The sequence below is a fragment of the Mobula hypostoma genome, chromosome 2 (genome assembly GCF_963921235.1).
Source record: "Mobula hypostoma chromosome 2, sMobHyp1.1, whole genome shotgun sequence".
Lineage (NCBI taxonomy): Eukaryota > Metazoa > Chordata > Chondrichthyes > Myliobatiformes > Myliobatidae > Mobula > Mobula hypostoma.
In genome coordinates, this window is record NC_086098.1 from 11,840,051 (window position 1) to 11,864,155 (window position 24,105).

At 43.4% G+C, this 24,105-nt stretch overlaps 1 protein-coding gene across 1 annotated transcript in view; it reads right to left on the reverse strand.

Annotated features, from left to right (window-relative positions):
- Positions 1–24,105, reverse strand: part of nt5dc1 (5'-nucleotidase domain containing 1) — a 665,771-nt gene that overhangs the window by 42,655 nt on the left and 599,011 nt on the right. Inside the window, exon 10 of the mRNA XM_063033647.1 lies at positions 11,007–11,171. Coding sequence (XP_062889717.1) covers positions 11,007–11,171 — 165 coding nt within the window. The remainder of the gene's footprint in view (positions 1–11,006; positions 11,172–24,105) is intronic.

Genomic DNA, 24,105 nt, shown 5'->3' on the forward strand with positions numbered 1-24,105 from the left:
CCTGTGCCACGCAACAGTGAGAGTAGGAATGCGATGAGGTGGAGGATAAATGCGTGGCTGAGGGATTGGAGCAGGAGGCAGGGATTCAAGTTTTTGGATCATTGGGACCTCTTTTGGCGCAGGCGTGACCTGTACAAAAAGGACGGGTTATACTTGAATCCCAGGGGGACCAATATCCTGACAGGGAGATTAGCGAGGGCTACTGAGGTGACTTTAAACTAGAGGGGTAACTTTGAAGGTATGAGTCATGAATTAGCTAAGATAGACTGGCAAATGACACTTAAAGGATTGACGGTGGATATGCAATGGCAAGCATTTAAAGATTGCATGGATGAACGACAACAATTGTTCATCCCAGTTTGGCAAAAGAATAAATCAAGGAAGGTAGTGCACCGGTGGCTGACAAGAGAAATTAGGGATAGTATCAATTCCAAAGAAGAAGCATACAAATTAGCCAGAAAAAGTGGCTTACCTGAGGACTGGGAGAAATTCAGAGTTCAGCAGAGGAGGGCAAAGGGCTTAATTAGGAAGGGGAAAAAAGATTATGAAAGAAAACTGGCAGGGAACATAAAAACTGACTGTAAAAGCTTTTATAGATATATAAAAAGGAAAAGACTCGTAAAGACAAATGTAGGTCCCCTACAGACAGAAACAGGTGAATTGATTATGGGGAGCAAGGACATGGCAGACCAATTGAATAATTACTTTGGTTCTGTCTTCACTAAGGAGGACATAAATAATCTTCCAGAAATAGTAGGGGACAGAGGGTCCAGTGAGATGGAGGAACTGAGCCAAATACATGTTAGTAGGGAAGTGCTGTTAGGTAAATTGAAGGGATTAAAGGCAGATAAATCCCCAGGGCCAGATGGTCTGCATCCCAGAGTGCTTAAGGAAGTAGCCCAAGAAATAGTGGATGCATTAGTGACCGGTTAGCCTAACGTCGGTGGTGGGGAAACTGCTGGAGTCAGTTATCAAAGATGTGATAACAGCACATTTGGAAAGCGGTGAAATCATCGGACAAAGTCAGCATGGATTTGTGAAAGGAAAATCATGTCTGACGAGTCTCATAGAATTTTTTGAGGATGTAACTAGTAGAGTGGATAGGGGAGAACCAGTGGATGTGGTATATTTGGATTTTCAAAAGACTTTTGACAAAGTCCCACACAGGAGATTAGTGTGCAAACTTAAAGCACACGGTATTGGGGGTAAGGTATTGACGTGGATAGATAATTGGTTAGCAGACAGGAAACAAAGAGTGGGAATAAACGGGACCTTTTCAGAATGGCAGGCAGTGACTAGTGGAGTACCGCAAGGCTCAGTGCTGGGACCCCAGTTGTTTACAATATATGTTAATGACTTGGATGAGGGAATTAAATGCAGCATCTCCAAGTTTGCGGATGACACGAAGCTGGGCGGCAGTGTTAGCTGTGAGGAGGATGCTAAGAGGATGCAGGGTGACTTGGATAGCTTGGGTGAGTGGGCAACTTCATGGCAGATGCAATTTAATGTGGATAAATGTGAAGTTATCCACTTTGGTGGCAAAAATAGGAAAACAGATTATTATCTGAATGGTGGCCGATTAGAAAAAGGGGAGGTGCAACGAGACCTGGGTGTCATTATACACCAGTCATTGAAAGTGGGCATGCAGGTACAACAGGCGGTGAAAAAGGCGAATGGTATGCTGGCATTTATAGCGAGAGGATTCGAGTACAGGAGCAGGGAGGTACTACTGCCGTTGTACAAGGCCTTGGTGAGACCAAGCCTGGAGTATTGTGTGCAGTTTTGGTCCCCTAATCTGAGGAAAGACATCCTTGCCATAGAGGGACTACAAAGAAGGTTCACCAGATTGATTCCTGGGATGGCAGGACTTTCATATGAAGAAAGACTGGATGAACTAGGCTTGTACTTGTTGGAATTTAGAAGATTGAGGGGGGATCTGATTGAAACGTATAAAATCCTAAAGGGATTGGACAGGCTAGATGCAGGAAGATTGTTCCCGATGTTGGGGAAGTCCAGAACGAGGGGTCACAGTTTGAGGATAAAGGGGAAGCCTTATAGGACTGAGATTAGGAAAAACTTCTTCACACAGAGAGTGGTGAATCTGTGGAATTCTCTGCCACAGGAAACAGTTGAGGTCGGTTCATTGGCTATATTTAAGAGTTAGATATGGCCCTTGTGGCTACGGGGATCAGGGGGTATGGAGGGAAGGCTGGGGCAGGGTTCTGAGTTGGATGAGCAGCCATGATCATAATAAATGGCGGTGCAGGCTCAAAGGGCCGAATGGCCTACTCCTGCACCTATTTTCTATGTTTAAAAAGCAAAAAATCAAAATCCAGTGAGTGGAAATTCTGTGGGAAAAAGGGCAAAAAGGAGTGAGGTCAAAGGAGATTGGCCAGACTGGTTCAAGCTGACAGGAAAGTGACAGTAACTCAAATTAACCACACATTACAACAGTGATGTGCAAAAAAGCATCTCTGGATGCACAACACATCAAACCTTGAAGTGGATGGGCTACAGCAGCAGAAGACCACAAGCATACACTCAGTCGGCACTTATTAGTTACAGGAGGAAATTAATAAAGTGGCCACTGAGGGTATTGGCACCTTCGCTAACCACAGGTGAGCTGCCAGTGGACTGGAGTTTAGTGAGAGTTGTGCCTTTATGTAAGAAAACCAGAAAGAAAAACCTGGAAAGCAGAGGCTAGTAAATCTGCATTGGGTAAGACACCAAAGAGAATTGTGGGCAATAAGATAAATGCGTATCTGCAAAAACAGGGGGTAGTCATTATGGCTCTGTAGGTGGGAGTTTACGCTTAACAAACTTGATCGAGTTTTTATCTTTAATTTTTATTTATTTTATTTAGAGACACAGCACGGTAACGGTATCATCATCATTATGTGCTGCGTCATATGACCATGGTGACCAAGGTGACCATGATTATTCTTGGCAAATCTTTCTAGGTAAGTGGTTTGCCATTGCCTTCTACTTTACAAGACAGGTGACGCCAGTCATTATCAATACTCTTCAGAGACTGTCTGCCTGGTGCCAGTGGTCACATAACCAGGACTTGTGATATGCACCAGCTGCTGATACGACCATCCTCTACTTGGTCCCATAGCTTCAAGAGACCCTGATCAGGGGGCTAAGCAGGTGTTACACCTTGACCAAGGGTGACCTGCAAGCTAGCAAAGGGAAGGAGTACCTTACACCTTCCTTGGTAGAGACGTCTCTCCATCCTACTACCCCTGCCACCTCTTATCAAGGTGTATAAATTCATGAGGGGTATAGATAGGATGAATACACTCAGTCTATTTTTTTTACCAGGTTTGGGAATTAAGCACTACAAGGCATACATTTAAAGTGGAAGGGGAATGATTCACTACGAACTTGGGGGGAAATCTTTTTAAACAAATGATGATACAGTACTATGCAAAAGTCTTAGGCATATATTTATACATACACTGCATTTGCTAACATGGTGAGGAGAGTGAGTTTGTATATCTGGCATGAGCAAAGGATGTTGGGAATGGCAAAGGTGAAGCACCACGGGAGGGGTGTGGAACAGGTGGAAGAGAAGGAGTGCCAGGGGACGGGGAGGGGGTGGCATGGGTGCAGATACACACCCAACTCTGAGACACCACGCAAGGTCACTTAATTCCAAAAATTGGTTTATTGATCACTGCAGAATAGGTTTCTGGTGCTTCACACTTCCTCTCCTCTCCCTTCCCCTTTCCCCAACCATGATTCCCTTCTTCCTGCCCCCTTCCCACTCTCAGTCCACAATAGAGACCTATATCAGAATCAAGTTTGTTGTCGTTCACATATGTCGTGAAATATTTTTTCTTGCGTCAGCAGCACAGTGCAATACATAAAATTACTACACAAAAGTCTTAGCCACCGCTGCTATCTTTGTTTGTGCACAATACAAATGACACAGTATATATTCAGTGCACAGTGCAGTATATATTTGGTGTGAGTTGCCAGAGGATGCGGTTGAGGCAATAGCAACAGTTGGACAGGAACATGGATGGGTAGGGTGTTCTGATGAAGGATCTCAGCATGAAACATCTGCTCTTTATTCTTCTCCACAGATACTGCCTGAACTGCTGAGTTCCTCCAGCATTTTGTGTGGTGTTACTCAGAAACGGTTTATGGGTCAAACACTGGTGAATGGGACTAGCTTGGATGGGGCATCTCAGTCACCCATGGAAATGTTGGGCTGAGGGGCCTGTTTTTATGCTGTTTGATGATCTAGGAATCTAAGATGAGAATGAAAGAAGGGTTATATAGCTAAATATAATATCAGAGAATGTGTACAGTAAACAACATGAAATTCTTACTCTTCACAGACAGCTATGAAACAGAAAAAAACCCCACAGAATGAATAACAGAAATGTCAGAACCCCAAAGCCCGACTTCCCTCCTCCCACATGGAAGCAGCAACAAAACTATCAACTCCCCTCCCATCATGCAAACAACAAAGGCCCCAAAGTGACCATGATCTAGAGTCCATCAAAAAACTACCGTCCATCCCAACACTTTGGTATCTCAAAAAAGCTCTGTCTCTGTAGTGAGGGAGAGAGAGGTCATTCCTGCAACGAATGAGAGCAGGAGACCAGCTTTCGATGTTGCAATCAGCTGCATTGCTGCGTTGAGGATTGACAAGCTCCCACTCACCATCAAATGACAGAAAGAGAGAGTGCGAGTATTTCTTGAGTACAGAGGCTTTGGATATGGGTTGTTGGATATGTGAGAAAAAACAGCCTACGGACAAGTAAGTGGGGGATTGAGAGTATTCTGAGATCCAGTGAAAACTCGATGGGCAGAATGGCCTCCTCCGCTATCATTAAAAAAAATAGTATCCAATGGACATTCAGTGATATTGTGCCTCTTCAGAAGTCATATCTCTTCAGACACAGTCAATAAAAATGAGTTAAGTATCAAAAAATTAAATTTTTAGCGGTAGTTTCACTGCAACAAACACAAGATATTTCAACCCCGTTGAATTAAGTGTAAGAGTTTGTAACAACTTACTTAGATAAGGCTACAGCCTGCTGATCTTGAAAATCTACTTTTTTATGTGTGGATGGCCATTTCTTCAGAAAAGAATTTGCATTTTGTTTTAACATAATACACACACAGTGACCTTTTTATTGGGCGCAGGAATTACCTCATAAAGTGGCCACTGAGTATGTTTGTGGTGTATCCCATCCTCTTCTAGGTTCGACATGTTGTGCATTCAGAGATGCTCTTCTGCACACCACTATTGTAACACATGGTTATTTGAGGTACTGTCACTTTCCTGTCAGCTTGAACCTGTCTGGCCATTCTCCTCTGACCTCTCTCATTAATGAAGCATTTTTAGAACTGCAGCTCACTATTTTTTAAATTTTTCACACCGTTCTCTATAAACTCTAGAGATTGTTGTGCATGAAAATCCTGGGAGATCAGCAATTCCTGAGATACTCAAACCACCTTGATGACCTACAGCTTATTAGGGAAAGTGAGCAGGAGATAGATAGGAGCTACTGGGAGTTAGTCACTCCGAGGCTACAGGAGTTAGATAAGTGGGTGACTGAAAGGGGAGGGAAGGGAAAAACTCAGATAGCAGAGAGCACTCCTGTGGCCATTCCCCTCAGTAATCGTTATCTCATTTTGGATGCTGTTGAGGGGGGAAGCCCTGACAGAGGACCACCACGGTGATCAGGTCTCTGGCACTGAGGCTGGTTCTGTGGTGCAGAAGGCAGAGAAGAAGATGAGGAATGAGGTAGTCATGGGGATTCCATAGTGAGGCAACAGACAGGAGGTTCTGTCAGCCTGATAGAGATACCCGAATGGTGTGTTGCCTCCCAGGTGTCAGGGTACGGGATGTCTTGGATTGGGTGCAGAGTATTCTGAAGGGAGAGGGTGAACAGCCAGAAGTCTTGGTATACGTTGGTACCAATCATATAGGTAGAAAAAGGAGGAGGTCCTGAAGAGAGAATTCAGGGAGTTGGGTAGGAAGCTGAAAAGCAGGACCTCCAGGGTAGTAATCTCAGGATTGCTGCCTGTGCCACGTGCTAAAGAGTAGAAGAATAGTATGATTTGGCATATTAATGCGCGGCTGAGAGACTGGTGTAGGGGGCAGGGCTTCGGGTTGCTGGATCATTGAAACATCTTCTGGGGGAGGTACGACCTTTACAAAAAGGATGGGTTACACCTGAACCCAATGGGGTCCCAATATCTTAGCAGGCAGGTTTAATAGAGCTGTTAGGGAGGGTTAAATTGGCAGGGGGATGGGAACCGGAGTGATAGAGCTGAGGAAGGGGAAAACAGAAATAAATCAAAGATAGCGTGCAACAGAGATGATAGAAAGGACAGGCAGGAGATGAGGCATAATCGCAGCTAGTAGGATGAGTTACAGAGCAATAGAGGCGCGGTGCAGTTAAAACAGAAAGCAACAAATAACTGGACTGAAAGTGTTGTATTTGAATTGTGACGAGAATACACATAAAATTAAGATGTTTGCTGGCCTAGGTTAGCATCAGTGACATCAGCAAGTGGTCTGCCACCTGCCCTCAGGGGAAGGAGAGATAAGGAACAATGGAGCAGCGTCTGGGGATGTGTAATGAAGGGACGGGGGAGAGAGAGCTGTCTGGAGCGGCTCCCCCCCTTTGAACCTTGAACTGTTTGAAGTGATGGACAGGCGATACCCCAGCAGGGGGATAAAAAGGGACAGGTTCGCTAAGGCAGGACACACACGACACCCGAGGTAACGAGACCCTGGAAGCGGTACACTTTTCACGAGTCGGTGGGAAGTACCAGACAACGGCCAGGGTGGAAAGGTACGATCAGCGGGAACCCGGTGTGTGTCCGCCCTTGCCTGGGTGCCGGGTTCACTGCAGAGGATCGACCGCATCTGGAGGAGGGGTCACAGTCGGTGACCTCAGGTGACATCACCAAGGACCTGCCCAAAATCGCCGGTCTGTGAGTGAAGCCGTGTCTGAATGATCAGTTGTTCCTGTTCTCTCTCTCTCTCCCCCCCACGTTGTCCATCGCCATGGAAACGATTACTGCGAACTGAACTACTAAACTGGACTGAACTTTGAGTCACTTTGAAATTTGGTCATTTACCCCTAGACAACGATAGAGCTTGATTGATGCTGTTATCTTAATTCTGTGCACATGTGTGTTTATAATCGCTGAACTGTTGCATTTATTATCCTTTCAATTACTGTGTTGCTTGTTTCTTTAATAAAACTTTCTTAGTTCTAGTACTCCAGACTCCAACTGAGTGATCCATTTCTGCTGGTTTGGCAACCCAGTTACGGGGTACGTAACAGAATGCACGTAGCATAAGAAATAAAAAGGATGATCTTGAAATTCAGCTGCAAATTGGCAAATATGACGTTGTGGCCATCTCTGAAACTTGGCTAACGGATGGCTACCATTAGGAGATAGATGTCCAAGGATATACCATATATTTGAATGATAGGTTAGTAGGCAGAGGGGGTGGTGTAGCCCTGTGTATAAGTAATAATATTAAATCATTAGAAAGGGATGACATAGGATCGGAAGGTGTAGAGTCTCTAGGTGTTGAGTTAAGAAATGGCAAGGGTAAAAGGACACTAATGGCAGTTGTAAACAAGCCTCCAAACAGCAGCCAGGATATGGATTACAAATTACAGCAGCAGATAGAAAAGGCCTGTCAGAAGAGCAATGTCATGATAATCGTTGGGGATTTTAACATGACAGTGGATTGGGAAAACCAGGCTAGTACTGGACCTCAAGAGAGAGAAATTGTAGAATGTCTAAAGGATGGGTTTTTAGAACAGCTTGTTGTTGAGCCCACTAGGGGATCGGTTGTGCTGGATTAGTTGTTGTGCAATGACTGGGAGGTGATAAGAGAGCTTCAGGTTAAGGAACCCTTAGGGAACAGTGATCACAATATGATCAAGTTCACTTTGAAATTTGAGAAGGAGAAACTAAATTCCAATGTGTCAGTATTTCAGTGGAATAAAGGAAATTACAATGGTATGAAAGGGGTACTGGCAAAGGTTGACTGGAAAGGGACACTAGCAGGAAGGACAGCAGATCAGCAGTGGCTGGAGTTCTTGAGAAAAATGAGGGAAGTGCAAGACAGATATATTCCAAATAAGAAGAAATTTTCGAATGGAAGAAGGACACTACCATGGCTGACAGGTGAAGTCAGAGCCAAAGTAAAAGCAAAAGAGAGGGCATATAAGGAAGCCAAAGCCAGTAGGAAGATAGAGGATTGGGAAGCTTTTAAAAACTTACAGAACATCATCAGGAAGGAAAAGATGAACTATGAAAGGAAGATGTTGACTAATATCAAAAAAGCTTTTTAAAGTATATAAAGGGTTGAGGGTAGATATAGGACCAATAGAAAATGACGCTGGAGATATTGTAATGAGAGACACAGAGATAGCAGAGAAGCTGAATGCATATTTTGCATCAGTCTTCACAGTGAAATACATCTGCAGTATACCAGACATTCAAGGTGTCAGGGAAGTGAAGCACGTGTAGTGAAAATTACGACTGAGAAGGTGCTCAGGAAGCTTAATGGTCTGAGGGTGGATAATCTCCTGGACCTGATGGAATGCACCCTAAGGTTCGGAAGGAAGTAGCTGGAGAGACTGCGGAGGCATTAACAATAATCTTTCAAGAATCGATAGATTCTGGCATTGTACCGGATGACTGGAAAATTGCAAATGTTACTCTGCTATTTAAGAAGGGTGGGAGGCAGCAGAAAGGAAAATATAGACCTGTTAGCCTGACATCAGTGGTTGGGAAGTTGTTGGAATCGATTGTTAGGGATGAGATTACAGAATACCTGGAAGCACATGACAAGATAGGCCAAAGCCAGCATGGTTTCCTAAAAGGAAAATTCCGCTTGATTAACCTGCTGCAATTTTTTGAGGAAATTACAAGCAGGATAGACAAAGGAGATGTGATGTACTTGGATTTTCAGAAGGCCTTTGACAAGGCGCCGCACACGAGGCTGCTTAGCATGATAAGAGCCCATGAAATTACAGGGGAGTTACTAGCATGGGTGGAGCATTGGCTGGTCAGCAGAAAACAGAGAGTGGGAATAAAAGGATCCTATTCTGGCTAGCTGCCGGTTACCAGTGGAGTTCCACAGGGGTCAGTGTTGGGACCGCTGCTTTTTACGATGTATGTCAATGATTTGGACAATGGGGATTAATGGATTTGTGGCTAAAATTCCTGATATTACAAAGATGGGGGAGCAGGTAGTGTTGAGGAAACAGAGAGCCTGCAGAGAGATTTAGATAGTTTAGGGGAATAGGCAAAGAAGTGGCAAATGAAATACAATGTTGGAAAGTGTATGGTCATGCATTTTGCGTGGAAGAAATAAATGGGCAGACTATTATTTGTATGGCGAAAGAATTCAAAATGCAGAGGTGCAAAGGGACTTGGGAGTCCTTGTGCAAGATACCCTAAAGGCTAACCTCCAGATTGAATCAGTAGTGTAGAAGGCAAATGCAATGTTGGCATTCATTTCTAGAGGTATAGACTATAAGAGCAGGGATGTGATGTTGAGGCTCTGTAAGCCAAACATGAGACCACACAGAGTATTGTGTGCAGCTTTGGACTCGTCATTTTAGAAAGGATATACTGACATTGGAGAAGGTTCAGAGAAGTTGCACGAGAATGATTCCACGAATGAAAGGGTTACCATATGAGGAATCTCTGGCAGCTCCTGGGCTGTATTCCCCGTAGTTCAGGAGAATTAGGGGAGATCTCATTGAAACATTTCGAATGTTAAAAGATTAGATATGGCGAATTTATTTCCCATGGGAGGGGAGTCTAGGACAAGAGGGCACGACTTCATGATTGAAGGACGTCCATTTAGAACAGCGATGCAGAGAAATTACTTTAGTCAGAGGGTGGTAAATCTGTGGAATTTGTTGCCGCGAGTGGCTGTGGAGGCCAAGTCATTGGGTGCAGTTCTGGCAGAGATAGATAGGTTCTTGATTCGCCAGGGCATCAAAGGGTATGGGGAGAAGGCAGGGGAGTGGGGATGACTGGAAGAATTGGATCAGCCCATGATTGAATGGCAGAGCAGACTCCTTTTGGATCTCCCCCTCCCCCTCCCACTTTCAAATCTCTTACTAACTCTTCCTCCAGTTAGTCCTGACGAAGGGTCTCAGCCCGAAACGTCGACTGTACCTCTTCCTAGAGATGCTGCCTGGCCTGCTGCGTTCACCAGCAATTTTGATGTGTGTTGCTTGAATTTCCAGCATCTGCAGAATTCCTGTTGATTGCGTTTTTAAAAAATCTCCCCCATCTCTTTTGGCTCTGCACATAGCCGTCCACTCTGATTCTCTAAGGGACCAACTTTATCCCTCACTATCCTTTTGCTATTAATATAACTGTAGAAACCCTTTGAATTTATTTTCACCTTACTTGCCAAAGCAGCCTCGTATCTTCCTTTAGCCTTTCTAATTTCTTTCTTAAGATTCTTTTTACATTCTTTATATTCCTGGACCACCTCATTAACTCCAAGCTGCCTATATTTATTGTAGATCCCTCTCTTTTTCTGAAACAAGTTTCCAATATCCCTTGAAAACCATGGCTGTCTCAAACTTTTAACCTTTCCTTTCAACCTAACAGGAACATAAAGATCCTGTACCCTCAAAATTTCACGTTTAAATGACCTCCATTTCTCTATTACATCCTTCCCATAAAACAAATTTTAAAAATGTTCAAAGAAATTGACTTTTACTTCTTGATTTGCCTTTTCTGAGAAGTTTCAATTTGATTATCTACTAAAGCAGTTGGTTGACATGGCTTGTTTTAGATGTCATACATCTGTATGGGAGCAGAGCTTAATTCTTTTGGCATACATCCCTTTGAGCTCATTGGGAGTGCCATTACTCTGATGCAGACTGGAAAATCCAAACCATAATCATCAAATGTAAACTACAGCTCTTCTTGCTTTGTTTGTCCAAACCAATTATAATTACATTATTTTGGATACTTACTTCATATTTTCCTTTCTTCTCTTGTGGCTGAGAGTCTTGCCTTTCCATTGTAACTTGTTGACTGGCTTCAACTTCCAGCTCCTCCAGGACCAGAACTGTTTCACAGTTGTTGTAGCTGTGTGCTGGAAAAATATCTGAGCGCATACTGTCACCAAAGTAAACGACCTGTGGATTGAACACCAGATATCACTTTGACATCTCATGAGAATAAGACCAGACCAACGATGAATATTAATGATGTTTATAACTTGTAGATTGAAAAAGGAGACCAGAAAACCAAGAGGTTTATTTTCAGATTACAAATTTATCCATATGTTGGTGAGGCCAAATTTGTTGTATTGTGTCCAATTCTAGTGTCTTCCTTACAGAAAAGATGTCAATAAGATTGAGGGAGTCCAGGGAAAATTTACAAGGATGTTGCCAGGACTTGAGGACCTGAGTTATAGGGAAAGATTGAATAGGCATTGAGTACTGGTGTGTGCTCCCTCTACTTCCCCTTTCTGAAGACCACAGCAATTCCTTAATCTTGCTGATGTTGAGTGCAAGGTTGTTGGTGACACCACTCAACCAGTTCCTGTACACTTCTTCATCACCACCTGAAATTCTGCCAACAACAGTAATTATAAACAGCATTTCAGCTGTCCCTTTCCACACAGTCGTAATCTCTTGAATACTTACTCAGCACTGCAGCAGCACTGTAGTGCGGATTCCCTAAGTATACTTTCTTCAAGGTTGTTGTAGGTGGGGGAGGTAGAGGGGACAATCTCCCACGACCTATTAAATGCTCCCAACAGTGTGTGTGTTAAGGATCCAGCCTGAACTCAGGGTCGAAGGGCCTCTGCTGGTAGCTCTGGATCACGACAGTCTTTAATTTCTGTTTTCTTTCACCTGGCCATGTGGGTTCTGGCCCAGCCCCTTTCCTTTTTTGGACTTCTTCCAATTACCTGCTTGTCTCCTCATTTGCACCCACTTGTTTCTAATTTTCACTCATTACCCTGTCCACTTAAACCCTGCCTTGACTAGCATTCTCTGCCAGACCCCAAAGTGGGTGTTTGAAAAAGCTGATTGGGGTAAGTTCCAGAAGTTGAGTGAAGAAGGGTTGACAAAGATTGATATTTCTGGAAATGTAGATGAATTAAACAGTCAGGTGACTTCAGCAATTATCATGGCAGTAGAAAGATCTATACCTAGGAGTAAAAATAGGATGAATAGAAAACTGGTACCATGGTGGACAGAGGAATGTTGTCAGGCTGTAAAAAACAGAAATAGAGCATTCAGGCTAGTTAAAAGAACCCATAATATGCAGCATTTGGTTCAATATAAGAAAGCACAGGCAGTGGTGAGAAGAACTATATGTCAAGCTAAAAGTGCAAGTTGGAGGAGTTTTTATGACAAGGTAGGAAGAACAACACCTGTGGGAGAGATATGGGGAATGATTAAGAGGATGGGAGGAAATAGAAGGGAATGGGAATATCCAGTAATAATATCTGAGGAGGAAACTGCAGTCTCCAGTAGGGATAAGGCTGAAGTCATGGCCAAGTCATTTGTACTGATGCACAGTTCAGAAAATTTGTCTGAAGGAGGGAAAGAATAATGAGCCAACACCCAGGTGTGTTAAGCAGGAGGGAAGGAACAGATATAATTGATGATCTATTTACATTAGCAGAAATGGTGAGAGCAATAAAGAGATTGAGACCAACCTCCCCAGGGAAAGATCTGATATGCTCTGATCCTAAAAAATCTAGGAGAAGGAGCGCTCTTGAAGTTGCTGCATTTTTATAACAGAGTGTGGGAGGAGGGAAGATTACCAAGTGCATGGAAAGAAGCAGTAGTAATTCCAATAAGGAAGCCTGGCAAGGATCTGTCAAAACCCACTAGCTACAGACCAATTGCATTAACATCCAGTATATGTAAGATAATGGAAAGGATGATAACAGAAAGGTTATCATATGAGCTTGAGAAAAGGGGAATGCTGGCAAGTTATCAGAGTGGTTTTAGAAAGGGAAGGAATTCCATGGACTCTGATTATATTAGAGACTGAAATAAGGAAGGCCCAGGCAAACAGAGAGTCAGTAGTGGCAGTGTTCTTTGACATTGAAAAAGCATATGATATGATGTGGAAGGAAGGGTTATTAATTAAACTGCACAAGATGGGGGTTGGTGGGAGAGTTTTTAATTGGATTAAAGATTTTTTTGTTTGGTAGAAAAATTCAAGTTCAGATTGGATCAGAATTATCAAAACAGTACTTAGTGGAAAATGGCACACCTCAAGGTAGTGTGATTAGCCTGTTACTTTTCATCATTATGATCAATGATGTCTTCACAAAGGTACTAGTGGATATAGGTAGGTCACTGTTTGAGGATGATGGGGCCTTGTGGAAAAAAGGCAGGAACATGGACCATATAATCAGGAAACTACAAGAAGCAATTGATGAAGTGGTGGAGTGGGGTTATGATTGGGGATGTAGATTTTTCAGTAGATAAAATCAAACTGTATTTTTTACCAGGAAAAGGGTTGAGGTAGGGAAGAAGTTGAGGATGTATGGGGTTGAATTAGAAAGAGTTGCATCATTTAAATTTCTGGGAGTTATATTTGATTCACGATTAACATGGGCAGACCATATCACGATTAACATGGGCAGACCATATCAGGAAAGTTGAAGAGAAATGTAAAAAGTAATAAATGTGATGAGATGTTTGACTGGTAGGGAATGGGGAGCAAGTTCTTCAGCTTTGAAGAGAATGTATGTGGCTTTAGTAAGATCTGTATTGGATTATGGAAATATAGTATATGGATCAGCAGCTAGGTCTCTTATAAGGAAACTGAATGTGATTCAGGCTCAGACCTTGAGAGTGTAGTGGGGCTTTTAAAACGTCACCAGTGTCAGCCCTACAGGTAGAAATGGGAATAATGCCTTTGGAACTAAGAAGGATGCAACTGATGGCAAACTACTGGGCTAATTTGCAGGGGCACAATGATTCTCACCCTACTAAAGGAGTGTTGCAGGAGTGCTGGGAAAATGGGAGGTTTCAGAGGGATACCTTTAGTCGGGTAGGGAATGATATCGCGAAAGAATGTGGAGTATTTGATCTGAGGATAAATCCTTCAGTAGTTTATCCGGTTGTAGCTCCATGGAAGCTTGTATGGCCTGACATAGACTGGCATTTGTTAGAGGTAAAAAGGAAAGAAAGATATAAAACAGATTTGGTAAATGCATTTAACTGTCATGTGATGGAAAAGTATAGTGATTATACTCACACTTGTACGGATGGTGCGAAGGAACCTGAAACAGGAGTGACAGGGTTTGGGGTGGTAATACCAGCAAAAGAAATTGGAATCAGCAGAAGAACATCTAATAAGTTAGGGGTGTTTACAGTGGAGATGCTGGCACTGTTGGTTGCGTTGCAGTGGGTGCAGAAAGCCAGACAAGCCAAAGCATTGATATGTTCAGATTCATCCTCAGTTCTAGCAAGTTTAAGGTCTTTTCACACAAACAGTCGGCAAGATGTACGTTATGAAGTCCTTCAGTTAGTTACAAGAATTGCAAATCAGGGAGGTCAGGTAAAATTTCCATGGGTTCCAGCACATGTAGGGGTGAAGGGGAATGAGAGGGTGGATGAGTTGGCAAAGAGGGTGTTAAAGAAAGAAAATGTGGAAATGCACATTAGTATCAGTAAAGCAGAGGTTAAGTGTGTAATCTGGGAAAAAGTCAACCGAATGTGGTAAGAAAGATGGGACAGGGAGGGGAAAGGGAGGCATTTATATCAAATACAAAAGTGTGTTGCAGTTACTAGGGTAGGTAATGGAAACAGAAGAGAGGAAATTGTGTGGACTAGGTTAAGGCTGGGGCATTGTGCATTAAACAAAACATTGAAAATGATAGGGAAACACCAGACAGGATTGTGTGAGGAATGTCAGGAAGAGGAGTCAGTAGAACATGTAGTTTTGTGTTGCAGGAAGTATGGGATACAGAGAGAGATGATGAGAAATAAATTAAGGGAATTGGGGATGCAGGAATTCACATTAAAAGGGTTGCTGGGCATGGGTGAGAGAGCACAAGTCCGGGTATTTTTAGCGTTTTTAAGGGGTACAGGGGATTACAGGGGTTTTTTGTAGAATATGATGAATAAACAGGAATAGGATACTATAGGATACTAGGATGGTCAAAGATGGGAGGGTGAAGTGTGTGTATGTGTGTGTGTATATATATGTATATATTTATATTACGCGATTGGGTGAAGGGATTTAGAATATATGTCTAGTGCACATTCTGGAGCAGAGGGTGGCGGTAATGCACCATTAAGCTGGATGCCAACTGCCGTAAAACAAGATACAGACAGATTCTCTGCCAGTTTGTGCCAGTTCTGACCTGTCGTTCCAGTCTGTCAGTGACTTCTGCCAACCAATTTTGCCTGATTCTGTGTTTTGGACTTTGCCTGCTCTTGGACCCAATTTTTGTCTGTGCGCTCCAGATCGTCTGCCCTTGCCTGACTGCCTTTCCTGTTAAGACTTCTGCCTGCCATTTTGGATTTGTGCCTGCCTTCTGTTTTTGAAAGACGGTTGCCTTTGTGCTCCCTAATAATCCTGGTGAAATAGTATTCATTGGTCAGCACTTGAGTCCCGCTGAAACCTGACAGTGTGTCTCAAATAGCCTCTGACAACCAAATCCAGTTGCTGGCCTTCATGTGTAGCTTAGCTACTAAGCCTGGCCGAACTCCTACTGACAGGAGAAGGGGCAAAGGCTGGTTTCTGGTGCCTTAATACTAGATGCTTTGGGCAGATGGGGATCATCAGCCATGTTTGGTGGCTCAGCTAGGTGAAGGAAAACTCTGATCTGAAACCTCCACTGCCTTGGGGCTATAGCCACTCATGAGGAAGGTTTCAGGAGTAAACCCTGAGAATAAATCCAGACCTGGAGTCCCTAAGGCGGTACAATGATGAGTCTAACACTGGCTGGCAACTCCTGCGACACTGCTGGTGCTAAACCGTATTGGTCTCTGCTGTTCCTTTGGGTTCATCGGCTGCATGGAGAGGGACAGCCTGCTGCATAGGGCAACAGCTTGCTCTCCATATTGTACTGGCTTGTGGATCACATATATCCACAGATGACCCAACCAATGGAAGGCCACTCGATCTAGTAAAGTATTCCATATAATGGACACAAGGGATTCTGCACATGTGAGAAATTTTGAACAACACACAAAATGCTGGAGACACCCTAAAAGTCAGAAAGCAGCTCTGGAGTGGATCAACAGTTGACATTTCAGGCTGAGATCTGTTGCTAGGATTTGGTTGACTGTTTATTCCATATGCTGCATGTCTCTTAATACTGTATTCAATGTGCTCCTAAAATGACATAAATACATGTTGATGTCACACTGGAATATCCAAAATGCAGCACAGAACTGAAATACTAATCAAATTAGCAAAGGAGTCACCTTCAGATGTGCTTCGAAACTTGCTGTGAAATGCACCATTTGCATTAACAACTAACTCAAGCTAGGGAAGCCTGCAAGTGTCACCACATGTTCCAGCACCAACATAACACGCCCACGATGCTTGGCAAAACAACACAGAACACAACAAACAACAAGACAAGCCCCCTTTCTCCTTCCCACCCTCCCCCACACACAGACATGGGTCATGATCTTTCAAGAATCACTTGATTCTGGCATGGTCCTGGAAGACTGGAAGATTGCAAATGTCACTCCACTCTTTTAGAAGGGAAATTATAGGCCAGTTAGCCTAACCTGAGTGGTTGGCAAAGTGTTGGAGTCTATTATTAAGGATGAGGTTTTGAGTTGCTTGAAGTCTAATGATAAGTCAAAGTCAGTATGGTTTCTATAAAGGGAATTCTTGCCTGACAAATGTGTTAAGAGTTCTTCAAGGAAGTTACAAGCAAAGGTGGACAAAAGAGAGGTAGTGAATGTCATTTACTTGGATTTTTAGAACGCATTTAATGAAGTACCACACATGAGGCTGCTTAACAAGATAAAATCCTATGGTGTTACAGGAAAGATACTTGTATGGACAGAGAAATGGCTAACAGGCAGGAGGCAGCAAGTGGGAATAAAGGGGGCCTTTTCTGTCGGCTGCCGGTGACTAGTGATGTTCATTAGGGGGTCAGTTTTGGGACTGTTACTTTTCAGTGTTTGTCAATGATTTGGATAATGGCATTGATGGCTTTGTGGTGAAGTTTGCAGATGCTTATGAAGATAGGTGGAGGGGTAGGTAGTGCTGAGGAAGCAATGTAATTGCAACAGGACCTAGACAAATTGGAAGAATGGGCAAAAAAGTGGCAGATGGAATACAGTGTTGGGAAATGTATGATAATACATTTTAGTAAAAGGAACAATAGTGTGGACCATTATTTAAATGGGGAGAAGATTCAAACATCAGAGGTACAGAGGGACTTGGGAGTCCTTGTGCAAGACTCCCAGAAGGTTAATTTACAGGTTGAGTCAAGGCAAATGCTATGTTGTCATTTATTTCGAGGGGAATAGAATATAAAAACAAGGAGATATTGCTGAACCTTTATAAACACTAGTCAGGCTGCACTTGGAGTATTGCCAACCGTTTGGGCCCCATATCTCAAAGGTTGTGTTGTCATTGGAGAGAGTCCAGAATAAGTGCATGAGGATGATTTCAGGAATGAAGGGGTTAACATGAGCACTTGGCAGCTTTGGGCCGGTGTTCACTGGAATTTAGAAGAATGCATGGGGATTTCATTGAAACCAACCAAATGTTGAAAGGACTAAACAGGGTGGATGTAGAGAGGATGTTTCCTATGGAGGAGGTATCCAGAACTAGAGGGCACAGCCTCAAAATTGAGGGGTGACCCTCTAGAACAGGGGTAAGGAGGATTTTTTTAGCCAGAGAGTATGAATCTGTGGCATGCTCTGCCACAGACTGCGGAGGAGGTCAGGTCTGTGGGTATATTTAAAACGGAAGTTGATCGTTTCCTGATCGGTCAGGGCATCAAAGGATACGGTGAAAAGGCAGTTGTGTGGGATTGAGTAGGATTTGGGATCAGCCATGATGGAATGGTGGAGCAGACTTGATAGGCTGAATGGCCAAATTCTGCTCCTATGTCTTATGTTCTTCTTGTGGGGAGGGCTTTTCTTGAGATGAACTGGGCTGTATAGACCACGTTTTGTTGGCTTTTCCTTTCTTGGGCATTGGTGTTTCTATACCAGGACAGGATGCAGTCAGGATATTTTCCACTACGCAGCTAGAGAAGTTTATAAAACTTTTAGATGACATGCTGAATATGTACAAACTTTGAAGGAAGTAGAGATGCTGCTGTGCATTCCTTGTAATGGCATTTACTTGCTGGTCTCAGGGCAGATCCTCTGAAATGATCACGTCCAACAATTTAAAGTTACTGATCTCCTTCGATCTCCATATGAGCACTGTCTCACTCTACCAATGGTGCTGGAGTTCTGTCTCAATATAGGAATTATTTATCATCATCTGTGAGTTGGGATTTACTGTCCTTTCTAAATCCCTGGATCAGTTCTGTTTTATTTGGAGTCAAGCTGGAACTGCTGTCTGTGCGTCAGCAACTATGAATTCCTGACACAGGGCCTTTCACTTCTTGATTTGCTGGGGATAATGGTGCAGGAAACACACACACACATGAAATTAGTGAGAGACACCAATGTCACATCTTGTTGTTTGCTTCAATTGCTTGCATGATTTTTTTTCTTTCTCTTATGCATTGGGTGTTGGTCTTTTTTTTATTTTTATTCTCTTTAATTGGGCTCTTTCGGGTTTCTTGCTTTGTGGCTACCTGTGAGCAAACAAATCTTAAGGCTGTATAAGTTGGAAATTCTTTGATAATAAATGCACTTTGAATCTTAATAATGTTGTGGGAAGCCAGCTATAAAATTTGGTCAGTCAAAATAGTCACCTGCACTGATTGGTCTAGACAGAGTGGACATAGAGAGGATGTTTCCAGTTGTGGGACAGTCTACAGAGCCAGTGGCCACAACCTTAGAATAGTATGCCAGCTCTTTAGAACTGCAATGAGGAGGAATTTCTTTCGGCAGAGAGTGGTGAATCTGTGGAATTCATTACCACAAATGGCTGTGGAGGCTAGGTTATTGGGCATACTTAAAGCAGAGGTTGAAAGGTTTTTGAATTAATTGAATTTAATTTATTTTAAAATATCTACGTATTGTAGTTTAGTTTTTTATGTAAAGCAACGTACTGCTGCTGCAAAATCACAACATATAGGACTATAAGACCTAGGAAAAAAATTGGGCCAGTTGGTCCATTGATCACAGATTATTTATTTTTCCCCTCAATCCCATTCTCTTACCTTCTGCATAACCTTTAGTAATCAAGAACCCATCAACCTCCTCTTTAAATATACCCGTACATGACTTGGCCTCCATAGGCATCTGAGAGTGAATTCCACAAATTCACCACCCTCTGGCTAAAGAGGTTCCCCTCATCTCCTTTCCAAAGGAATGCCCTTCAATTCTGAGGCTGTATTCTTTGGTCCTGCAGAGGTTCCCAACCTGGGGTTCATGGAGGCCTCTGTTACTGGTAAGGCTCCATGGCATAAAAAGATTGGGAACCTCTGTCCTAGACTTTCCCTCTATTTGAAACATCCTCTCCATACACACTCTATTCAAGCCTCTCAATACCTAGTAGGTTTCAATGAGAATGCTCCTCATTCTAAACTCTTGTGGGTAATTACAGTACTGCACAAAAGTCTTTGGTACATGTATATAGGGTGGTATGAACATAGAATTCTCCAACTTACGGTACATCTATATGAGCTGCTGCGCAGGTTGACTCTGTGGTTAAGAAGGCATACAGTGCATTGGCCTTCATCAATCGTGGGATTGAGTTTAGGAGCCGAGAGGTAATGTTGCAGCTATATAGGACCCTGGTCAGACCCCACTTGGAGTACTGTGCTCAATTCTGGTCGCCTTACTGCAGGAAGGACGTGGAAACCATAGAAAGGGTGCAGAGGAGATTTACAAGGATGTTGCCTGGATTGGGGAGCATGCCTTATGAAAACATTAAGTGAACTCGGCCTTTTCTCCTTGGAGCGGCAGAGGATGAGAGGTGACCTGATAAAGGTGTATAAGATGATGAGAAGCATTGATCGTGTGGATAGTCAGAGGCTTTTTCCCCAGGGCTGAAATGGCTAGCATGAGAGGACACAGTTTTAAGGTGCTTGAAAGTTGGTACAGAGGAGACATCAGGGGTAAATTTTTTACACCGAGAGCGTGGAATGTTCTGCTGGCGACGATGATGGTGGTTTTAGGGTCTTTTAAGAGACTCCTGGACAGGTACATGGAGCTCAGAAAAATAGAGAGCTATAGGTAACCCTAGGGAATTTCTAAGGTAAGGACATGTTCGGCAAGCTTTGTGGGCCGAAGGGCCTGTATTGTGTTGTAGGTTTTCTAAGGGGACTAGTGAGGAAGGCCACCGAGAGACCTATGACAACTCTGGAGGAGTTAGAAGCATCAGTGGCTGAGATGGGAGAGACTGCACATACAACTGCTGCTTGGGAGCTTCACTTGCAGCTTTATGGGAGAGTGGCAAAGAGTTGGGGGAAAAAAAACTCATGAAATCTCAGCTAATGTTTGCCAGCAAGTCAATGACCCCAAGCATAAAGCCAAAGCTACATAGGAATGGCTTAAAAACAAGAAGGTTAATGTCCTGGAGTAGCCAAGTCAGAGCCCAGCCCTCCATCCAATTGAGAATTTGTGGCTGGACTTGAAAAAGGCTGCTCACTCACGATCCCCATGCAATCTGATGGAGCTTAAGCACTTTTGTAAAGAAGAGTGGGGGGGAAAAATGCAGTTTCCAAATGTGCAAAGCTGAAAGAGACCTATCCACACAGACTCAAGGCTGTAATTGCTGTCAAAGGTGCATCTACTAAATACTGACTTGAAAGGGGGTGAGTAATTATGTAATCTATTTTGTTTATAAATTTAGAACAATTTATAGAAGTTTGTTTTCATTTTGACAAGTTTTTTCTGTTGATCAATGTTGGAAAAAGTCAAATTAAATCTGCTGTGATTCAATATTGTAGAACTATAAACATGAACATTGGTGGGGTGGGGTACATCTTTAGACTGTGAGGAAACCCACGAGGTCACGGGGAGAACGTATAGGCAGTGGTGGGAATTGAACCTGGGTCGCTGGTATTATAAAGCATTGTGCTAACCACTACATTACAGTTCCACCCTGTTTCAAGTTATTGTTGACTGGGTACTGCAAAGGCTATGGGCCCAGACAAAATCCCGGCAATAGTCCTGAAGACTTGTGCTCTGGAACTTGTCATGCCAGTACAGCTACAACACTGCCATTCACCCAGCAATGTGGAAAATTGCCCAGGTATGTCTTGTACACAAGAAACAGGACGTCCAACCTAGCCAATTACTGCCCTAGCAGCCTACTCTCAATCATCAGCAAAGTAATGCAAAAGATCATCAACAGTGCTAACATACAGCACCTACTTGGCAATAACCTGCTTCTGGATGCCCAGTTTGGGTTCCGTCAAGACCACTCAACTCCTGACATCATCACCTCCTTGGTCCAAACATGGACAAAAGAGCTAAATACCAGAGGTGACGTGAGAGTGATAGCCTTCGACATCAAGGCAGCATCTGACCCAGTATGGCATCAAGATGCCCTAACCAAAATGGAGTCAATGGTGATTGGGGGGGGGGGGGGGAATCCTCTGCTGGTTGGAATCATACCTGATCCAAAGGAAGATGGTTGTAGTGGTTGGAGGTCAATCATCTCATCCTCAGGACATCACCAGAGGAGTTCCTCAGGGAAGTGTCCTTGGACCAACCATCTTCAGCTGCTTCATCAATAACCTGTCTTTTTGTCATAAGGTTAGAGTGGGATGTTTTTAAATGACTGCTCAATGTTCTGCACCATTCGTGACTCTTCAGATAGTGAAGCAGTTCATACCCAAATACAGCAGGACCTGGACAATATCCAGGCTTGGGCTGACAAGCGGCAAGTTAACATTTGAGCCACGCAATGTTGTAAAGCCATGTCCTCTCGCCATTCCTTCATTGTCGCTGGGTCAAAATCATGGAATTCCCTCGCTAACAGAGGTATACCTACACCTCTGGGATTGCAGCAGTTCAAGAAGACAGCTCATCACCACCTTCTCAAGGGCAAGTAGGCATGGGCAACAAATGCTGGCTTAGCTGGCGACGTCCACATTCCATAAATGAATTTAAAGAATGTCACTCAGACTTTGAAGACATTGGGTTTTACATTCACAAAACAAAGTCCTCAACCAGTCTGCCCTGTATGGATAAACTCCTGCAATGTTTAACACCAGATATATCATGCCACAAGTTTCAGTTGAGATTGTGATGTACAGAAAGACATAAAGAAAACACAATTTACCAATCTGAATCCAAAAGATTTTTTTATATTGCAGACTGAATCAGTGCTGAATGATTATTACTGAACTTTTTTTTTATTTCGTGAGCTTTTTAAGCAGAAACCAGCTATTTCTCTTGGCACAATAAAGATACCAGAGGAAAACTAATTGAATGAAAGCAGTTTCTCCAGGAAAACCACCACCAAATGGATGAAAGTGGCAGATGTAACATATTACCAGGTAGGTGACAAATGGCATTTGCTGATCTTGTGAACTGCATGGCACCTAATTCCAACTGCAGAGCATAATGAATTTCCACTAGCTGTATCCTTTCTATTCTTGCATCTGGAAGTTCAATGAAGGCAAGATTGGGTGGCTAGAGGTACAACCTGATTCCATTAGTAATAAAAAAAAACAGCTAATCACTGCAATTCTTTTAGTGGCTTGAAAGCTGTGCTGATGACTCCCTTTCCCTTTCTTCTATGGTCCACTGTCCTGCCCTTTCAGATTCCTTCAGCCCTTCATCTCTTCTACTATCACCTCACCACTTCACTTCTCACTTCATCCCCCCTCGTCCACCCACCTTCCTTCCCCCTCACCTGGACTCATCTATCACCTGCCAGTTTGTACTCCTTCCCTCTCCCTCCCCCCCCCCACCTTCTTATTCTAGCTTCTGCTCCCTTCCTTTCAGCCTGCCACATCAGCTGTTTATTCATCTACATCGGTGGTGAAAATGATTCTGGGGTTGAAAGATTATTGTGAGGAGCATTGGAATGCAGAAGAATGGGGGTGGGGTCTTGAAATCTATTGAATGTTGAAAGGCCTTAACAAGTAGATGTGGAGAAGATGTTTCCTATAGTGAGTGAGTCTAAGGCCAGAGGAAATAGCCTTAGAATAGAGGGAAGCCCATTTAGAATCGAGGTAAGGAGGAATTTCTAGACAGTGGTGAATCTGTGGAATTCATTGCCACAGGCAGCTGTGGAGGCCAAGTCCCTATGTATATTTAAGGCTGAGGCTGACAGATTCTTGATTAGTCAGGGCATGAAGTGATGTGGGGAGAAGGCATGAGATTAGGGCTGAGAGGGAAATGGATCAGCCAAGATGAAATGGCAAGCAACCTCGATGGGCTGAATGACCCAATTCTGCTGCTATATCTTGTGGTCTTATAGATGCTGCCTGATCTCCTGAGTTCCTCCTGTATTTTGTGTTGCTCCGATCATTCCTCCTATTATTCATTTTTAGGCTCGTGATTTGTCATGCCTCAGGGTCCATATGATTTGATTTTGGCAAACCTTCCGATATTTGTGATGAATTGCTTGGAGTATTTTCTTGATCTAAGGGATGTCTACTGGTATGGTGTCTGAATAGCTGCAGAAAACCAGTGTCTGTATCTGATGGGGCTGAAGCTGTTCTTTGGATGGATTTCAGTTTATTATATTTGCCCAAGGATCATCACCTCTTCTCTGAGGATCAGCACCTTGTGGCAGAAGATGGCAGAATAAAAAGATGGGGGGGGGGGGGGAGGGGTAGGAGGACAGCTGGAAGGAGATAGGTGAAGCCAGGTAGGTGGGAAAGGTAATCAGCCAGGGAGGATGGAATCTGATAGGAGAGGAGAGTGGACCATCACCTCCTCTGATGTCCCTCCTCCTTTGCGTTCTATGAGCACCTGAGTTACAGGGGAAGGCTGAATAGTTTGAGTTTATTCCCTAGAACATAGATTGAGG